General features: G+C 56.1%; 1 protein-coding gene across 4 annotated transcripts; it reads right to left on the reverse strand.

Moving 5' to 3' along the window:
* Positions 1-4,851: 4,851 nt before the first annotated feature.
* Positions 4,852-7,173, reverse strand: C1QB (complement C1q B chain). Of its 4 annotated transcripts, none has more exons than XM_080564261.1 (3): positions 7,015-7,173; positions 6,010-6,179; positions 4,852-5,604 (listed from the first exon to the last, which is right to left on the reverse strand). In XM_080564261.1, exons 2-3 carry the CDS (start codon positions 6,167-6,169, stop codon positions 5,030-5,032), a joined length of 735 nt encoding a protein of 244 aa, XP_080420387.1. In that variant the 5' UTR covers positions 6,170-6,179; positions 7,015-7,173; the 3' UTR covers positions 4,852-5,029. The 4 variants fall into 4 exon arrangements, with proteins under 4 accessions (XP_080420387.1, XP_080420388.1, XP_080420389.1 ...); XM_080564262.1 differs by having other exon boundaries at positions 6,010-6,182; positions 7,015-7,171; XM_080564263.1 differs by having other exon boundaries at positions 7,062-7,165.
* Between the last annotated feature and the right edge of the window lie 333 nt (positions 7,174-7,506).

A 7,506-nucleotide genomic window follows, 5' to 3' on the forward strand; every position in this document is an offset into this window, starting at 1 on the left:
GACTTAACCCTTTGGTGGCCTGCCCAGAACAGAGCCTCCACAGCTCCCAGTTCCTGCAAAAGGGCCGGGAGAAGTGGGAGCTCCCTGTGCAGCTCCAAGCAGGAGGCAAGCCAGTCGGTGTTGTTCCAGGCAAAAGAAGCAATTGATCCAAAAGAAGCAATTGATCCAAAAGAAGCAATTTCTCCTTCCCATTTATATTCAAATAAAAGCCTGAGTAAGGGTAGGGGAAAAAAAAAATCAGACACCCCAAGGTTAGATTTGGGATGGGAGCCGGTCTCTGCTCTCACTTCCCTGTCTCGTACTGCTGAGTGCTGTATCAGATTCCCTGCAGGAGGCCCACCAAGGCTGCAAGCAGTGCCTGTCCTACAGGGGAGCCCAGCAGACCTATGGTGGGGGTGAGAGCTGAGCCCCACAGTGCCCCGGCCCTGCAGATGGCTCCTGCCCTGCTGGCGGGGAAGGGACTGTGTGTGGCCTCCATGTCCACCTAACACGAGCTGATCTTGCTGTGTCCCGTCCGAATCTGGCAATGCTGGCAACAAGCACAGTCCGGTGAGACACAAACCTGCCCAAAGGCAGAAGAGACAGAGGAGAGCAGCCGCCAGACTGGTGCCAGTGACTTTCCTTTGCAGCTGGGAGGCTGAAGGGAGGGAAATGCTTGTGGGCTGCTCAGGAGGGCACTGCTCTCAGGGAAAATTCGTCCCCGTGTCTAGGAGCAGCGTCATGAGCTGGGTGGGAGAACGGCTGTTGATGCAGGATGTGCGTGGGAGGTTTCACTTTGTGGGCTCCAGAAGGCTCTTCTGGGCAGCATGTCCATGGTTTATGATGTTTTCAGCAAGGACTGAGGTGAACTGAGTGTGGTTTAGGAATGGGAATTGAGTGGGACAGCTGGAGAGCATGGTCTGTTCCTACCACGTGCCTCTGTGCACAGCACGTGGTCGATGAGGAGTTGGCAGAAACCTTGCCAGAAGTGGGGCTGGCTCAGGGTGCTGGTCCCTCGTGCTGGTCTGCTACCTGTGCACCTCGTGTGCCTCCTTGATTGTGAGGCTCCTGGGTCTGACTGGGTTCAATGCAAAGGAATCAACATGTTTAAAAGTGCACAGTGTTCACTGGGGAAGTTCGACACCTGGCCAGGCTGCAGGACCGACATCCCTGGCGCAGTCTTACTGACAGAGAGTGCGGCCATACTTCCCACATTTAGCACAACCTGTGATGTGCTTCGATCTTTCTAGCTTAGCTTCACTTTCCGTGTATCTGGTAGGCAGCTAGCATGCTGCACCACATCATATCCTGCCAGAGGCCTGCTTACTCCTGGTCTGCAGCCTCAACATGGAGAAAACCCCCAAAGCCCCCACTGGACAATGCAGGAAAAAAAAAAAAAAAGTGATGTTCTTTCTGATCCCTGATGCTATGTGCCTCAAAATAAGGAGATTTTAATTTAAAATCCTGCCAGTTCTTTGTCAGCGTCTTTGCTCATCAGTGCATTTGCTCCGTTGAGCTTTGGCTCAGACTGGTACCTGGCAGCAGGGAGCCCCCAGAAAGTGACCTTCACACTTTTGGGTGCCTTTTGGTGTCCCTGAACACCCTCACCTGACATGTGGTGGGACAGGGTGATGGCTGCCCAGTTCCCCCCCCCCCCATCCTGCTCAGCTCACCGACTACTCCTCCAGCACCGAGAGGGCAAAGCACTCACCCCCCCGCCGCCGTGTGACACTTATGACACTTATATCCCTAACACTCCTGCCCTGAAGTCGCCTAAAATTCCCTCCTGCTTTAGCTTTGAAGGGGGAATCTGCTGGGCACCTGCCTGGAAAGACACCAGGCCTCGCTGCAGGCCGGCCTGCACAGCTTCCACAGGCGAGGGCCACAGCTCCACCTGGCGCAGCTCCGCGGCCTAAGCGCTGGCTTGGCCACGAGGAGATGCTGCTTCCCCAGTTTTATATCTGTGGTGCCATGAAAAGAAAAAAAAATAAACGGTGTGAGCATGCACGAAGCAGCGTGAGTGTGCACAGACAGGTGTGAGCAGGGTGTGAGCACGTGTATAGGGCACTAGGATGGCTCTGTCAGCTCCGAGGTGAGAACAAGCCCTGCAATGCATTCAGCGGGTGCAGAAGTGGCTGGGCTAAAATTTGCTGTGTGACAGGCTCCCCTAAATTAATCACAGAATTAATCACAGGTGTGAGCTGGCCGTTCCCTGTGAGACACTGAATGTGGAGTTTCCCTTGTGGGCATCCCCACCAGCAGGCTGCACCTGCCCCTGCAACGGGTTTCTCTCCAGCTCTCCTGCTAATTGTCCTGTTGTTCCAAGGTCCGTTTGTTTTGCATGGAGTAATTAATTACATAATTAATTATTACTGGTGTGTGTGTGTGCAGGTAGGGCTGTGAGCGTAGCTGTAGCAGTCCCGCCTTTACTGGGTAACCTCTGATACCAAGTCAGCAATGTGTGATGAGCAGTGCAGCACTTAGCTACCTGTATCAGTTTCATTTTTTCTTGCTGTGGCCTGAGTGCCACTGAGGATCTTACAGAGATCTTTGCCCACAGGACAGCAATCCAGACTCCTGCTGTGGGAGGATCCCCTAGGAAAGGGGCACCTGCATTGCAGCTCCTGCCTAGGGTGGCACTGGGATAACTAGAGAGAAGGGGTCCTCTCCAGCTGCCCCCGGGTCGTAACTCTCTCTTTGAAGGCCCTGTGGCTTTAGGGCTTCCTGTAGGGTCATAAACCCACTGGATGGCCCTAGAAGGACTGAGCAGTGTTACTGCACAGCCTACAGCCCACCCTGGCCGCTCTGGGCCCCCAGCCCTCTTTTCTCAGCACTGAGCAGAACTGCATGCCTGAGGGAGGTGCTGAGGCAGCTGGCGGGGAGAAGGCAGCACACGGTCCTCCCCAGAAGCTAATTCCTAAGGTGGCATTGATGAAAGCTGGGCTGGTGCTGGCTGAGACCCACAGGAGGAAGCATAGACCTCTGCAGCTATTTTCCAACCACATAAGCACAGAACTTCGCTTTAGAGATAGTTGGTGTCTGCACTGTCCTCTAACCCTCTCTGGTTACAGCCCAGATCTCAGAAACCATTTGGCTGATGCTGGGCTTAGGTCAGACATTAGTTTTTAAAAGAAAAATAGCTCCACTCCAGAGGGGCCCAGACAAAGACCTTTTCAAAAGTCCAAATGGATTATATCAATTATACAGAAAGGCAGAAAGTTTCAACTTCTTGTCCATCAGCATCCCAGATCCTTTCCTGCAAAGCTTCCTCCTGCCCCCTGCTTGTCTTTTTGCATTGGGGTTATCCCAAGCCAGATAAAGGACTTTGCATTTGTCTCTGTTAAATGTCAGTAGGTTCGTGGCAGCTCATTTCTCCAGCTTTTTGGACCTCTATGAATGGCAGCTCTGTCCTCCAGTATATTGGTTGCTCCTTGGTTTGGTGTGTTCTGCTGAAGGTTCGGGGGGTGTGGGAGGTGTACACTGCCATGCCTGTGTTTTGGGGTGAATACTGACCCTTTTCCTCCACCCATGCTGCTAGCTGCAGGTGTCTGACCCAGCCTGTAAGGCTGCTTCTGTTTGGGTTGCTGAGTCTCCAGCTGCAATATGCCATGTGCATCACAGCTGCATTTTAAAAGCAGCCTCACAAAGGGAGATTCGGGCTGCGGCATCGAACACATCTGCCCCGACTTTGTGGTGGGATGCGGAGGTGTGGGGACAGGACAGCTGCAGATTTTGCTGAGGGAAGGGCCAAGCAGCGAGGTGGTGAGAATGAGGCATTAACACAGGGCTGCAGGAAGCGGCACTAATCCTGCCTGCCGCCTCAGGGCCTCTTCCCAGACCCAGGCAAGGCAGAGCTGAGCCTCACACTTCTGCCCGGTCCCTACGAGCTTTGCCCCTGCGGCCTGTGGGACAGAGATGTGGTTGTGGGGTACCAGCCTCCTGTGCCACTTTTTTTCGTTACCTCAGACAGGAACGGGAGCCTCCAAGTCGGTGGCAGCGGCACCGTGTGGGCCTGGGAGGCATCGTCTTGTGCTGGGGCTGGGGCGGGCAGCTTCTTCTCAGATCTGCTCAGGCCGGAGCTGTGGGGCCTTAAAACCAAGCCCTAAAATCTCAGTAGCAATGCTTCATCTATATCCCCCTCCCACATGAGACCCCTTCGCGCCCTCCCCTACATCCAGCCCCTTTCAAATCCCGTACCCCACAGAACCCCCCAAAAACACGTCCTTGAGCGAGCCGCCTGCTCCGGCCCAGCTTCACACACCACCGCGGGTCCCTGCGTGGCGTGGCAGGCCCGGGGGCTGCCGGCAACCCGCTTTTACAGGCACTGCTCTGCCTAGGGGACCAGGCTTCCTCGGTTTTCTTAACCCTGGGCAGGGAATTTGCATGCCTCCGTAAAAGGAGGCAGCGCGGTCTGCAGCATTAATTGACCGGCCACGCTTAGCAGCGATGAGATGCTAATGAGTGCAGGCTGCACCTTGGGGCGCAGGGAGCAGCATCCTGGGAAGCAGTGGGGCTGGCCTGGGTATTTGGGTGCTGTGTGAGGTGTCAGCTCCGAGGTGCAGCAGCTGAATGCCTGCTGGAGGCCAGGCACAGCTTCACCCGGAGCCTCCTGCTCAGAGGAGGGTGAGGGCCCTGCCTGCAGTCCTCCTGTACCCAGCCTGTTGTGTCCCAGCAAACAGAGTGCCTGTTTTGCACCCCAACTTTGACATGGGTGCCCCGTGGCCGCAGTCCTGCCTGTTTGGTCCCTGGGCCAGTGGGTGAGCTGTGTGATTTTCGAGGCTGCTTTCCCGTCCCCTCCTCCCAAACCAAACCCGCAGGCTGGGAAAGCCCCAGGGCCAGGCTCAAAGATAGGGAAAGAAGCAAACCCCAGGCAGGAGGGGACCAGCAGCAGCACGAGCCATCATTTAATGTGCAAGACTGGCAACAAAAGACTTAGGGCACCGAATCTGGAGCAAAGAGTCATCTCCAGGGGAGTCCTTGCTCCTTGGTGGGGGACGCCAGCGGTAGGGCAAGGGCTGCAGAGAGCGTCTGGGGAGATGTCTTCAGCAGGCTAAGCCTCAGGGAAGATCAGGAAGCCGGAAAAGATGCTGTCAGACCCTTCGATCCCCACGATGGCGTTCTTCTCCGTTGGCTCCAGCCAGACAGACTCGTTCGCTGCCATCTTGAGCACCACACCGCCGGTGGTGATCTGGTAGCTGCTGTGCACGTAGTCACAGAAGGTCACCACCACGTCGCCCTTGCTGCCACCCCGGCCCTTTTTCATTCTGAGGCACAGGCTGCCCTTGGACGTGACGTGGTAGGTAAAGTAGTAGATGCCCGGCACGCGGCAGGTGAAGCGGCCGTAGCGGTTCTCGTAGTGACCCTTCTCGTTCGTGATGACGCGGTCAAAGCGGATGGGCTGCTCCCGGCGTGGGAAGATGCTGATCGTCCTGGCTGCTGAGAAGGCGGACTTGAGGGTGGCCTTGTAGTCCCCAGAGTCTCCCTGGGGGCCGGGGGGTCCCATGGGGCCCTGCAGTCCCTTTGAACCTGTGGGGCCCCTGGGGCCAATCTTCCCGGGGTGGCCTGGTGTTCCTGGGTCCCCCTTCTCCCCAATTTCTCCTTCGTCCTCCGCCTGGCCAGGGGGACCTAAAAAGCAGGAGGAAGAGGTGTTGTGGTCACAGCTGAGCCCCGTGGGTCCGCAGAGGGGACGCTGTGAAGGAAACCACAGGGACCTGTGCTGGGGTGTGGGTGAGTGGAAACCCCTGCCCACCTCGCAGGCATGGCTCCCCTTGCTCTCTGCCCGTGTACACCCTCCATCCCCAGGTCCCTCACGGTGTTCTCTTCATGGTGTTCCTGTCTGCCCATCCCCTTCTGTCTCTGAGCATCACCTGTGCCTGATAACACCTCAAAGGGCCTTGTATAAAGTGGTGTCTGCTGTACCACTTTCCCCCCAGCCGTATGCTTTTCACCACATTTTTTTTTCTTTTTTTTTTTTTTCTGCTCTTGGTGTTTGTAAGATGATATTTTCCACACCTGCAGCCTACTCCTTACCTCGATCACCCTTTGGGCCATTCTGGCCATCTCTGCCATTGCTGCCAGGCTGGCCTGGTGCCCCTGGGATGCCCGGGATGGTGCCGTAAGTCTTGCAGAGCGTGGCACACGCAAGCTGCCCTCCGGCTAAGCAGATCAACATCACCCACATGGTCTGCATCTTGTCTTCCCTGCTGGAGCACAAAAGGATGCTGAGGTGCTACATAGCCCCAGGCAGTGCGAGGGATGAGGAAGCCCCTCTGTGCTGCTCTGGAGGAAGATGCCTAGAAGTACTCCTGGGTGATACCACGAATAAGGGAAAGCATCTCGTTGTGGATCTAAATCCACCCTTCTCATCGCCTTGGAGTGAACAACCCTTCTGGGCAGGTTGGGAGGGATTGTCGATCTCTTCCCACGTCAACAAGTGTCCAGAGCTTCAGCCACATGAACACCTGTGACAAGTGAGCCCATCCCAGAGGATCAGTGCCCAGCCTCGTTGTGCTGCTGCCAGGAGTCTATGCTCGAGACAGCCGTGCTGCACAGGAGGGACGCACAGGTATGTCCTGCGTGTCCCTGCTCCGAGTCCCCACTGCTCCCTCAGAGGAGAGATTCTTCATCCCACCTTAGGACCACGAAGTACAGGGCCAAATCCTTCCCCAGGCCAGAGCAGTTTCAAGCCCTTGCTTTCCACCACTATGTCTGAGGAGCACCTTTAATCTTTGCAGATAGAAAAGATACCGTCCAGCTTGCCCTCCTAACCCCCGTGGCTTCCCCTTCTGTCCTGCCACCTGCGTGCTTCATCCCAGAAGTATTTCTGTATCTAACTAGCCTAACTGGGACAGTCATCTGGGCTTCCAGTCCCTGGGGTCCCATCTTCCTTCTGCCCTCCCTGCATCCCACAGCTCAGCTCCTTCCCCCAGCTCCTGGTGCAGCCCGGGGTGGGCTAAGCACCGGGCACAGAGAAGTGCCAGTGACACAAGGAGTGATTGTCCCCCTTGTGCTTCTGGGTCCCCCATGTGCTCCTACCTGCAGGAGGGAGCTGCTTCTCAGCCTTCCAGGCAGCCTGCTCTTACCCTGAGCTTCTCGTTGCACAGACCGGGAAGCAGAGCAGGGCACCCCAGCGTCCTGCTTGGAAATGACCCTGGAGGGAAGCAGAAGTTTGCTGCGAGGATTGTTGTGAAAGAATCTGGCCACATCCTTTTTTTTTTTTATCTTTAGCTCATCGTCACTTTCATATCCCTTATGAATGCCATCTGTCAGCTCAGCAGAATGTGAAGTCCTCAAACAGCAACCTGGGGTCCCTCAGGTGAACAGCTCTGGTCCTGGGGAGCAGGGGGATGTTCGCCATGCCCTGGGGGGTCTCTGTGCCTTGCTCAGCTCTGCTTCCTCTGGGGAACACTGCCATGAGCTCGATGCAAATTCAGGGCCGTCCCTCGGGAGAGAGGAGCATTGCATGCGTGCTTTGTTTAGGCTTCTCTGCACATACCCAGCTCTGTTGGGAGGGAACACCAGCCCAGA

The sequence above is a fragment of the Anser brachyrhynchus genome (assembly GCF_964034855.1).
Source record: "Anser brachyrhynchus genome assembly, chromosome: 21".
In the NCBI taxonomy this organism is placed as follows: Eukaryota; Metazoa; Chordata; class Aves; order Anseriformes; family Anatidae; genus Anser; species Anser brachyrhynchus.

Excerpts from the sequence above, each read along its gene's own strand:
- C1QB (XM_080564261.1), bottom strand. The coding sequence starts at position 6,169 with ATGCAGACCATGTGGGTGATGTTGATCTGCTTAGCCGGAGGGCAGCTT. Across the intron at positions 5,605-6,009 it reads TGGCCCAAAGGGTGATCGAG|GTCCCCCTGGCCAGGCGGAG; the intron begins GTAAGGAGTAGG and ends CCTGCTTTTTAG.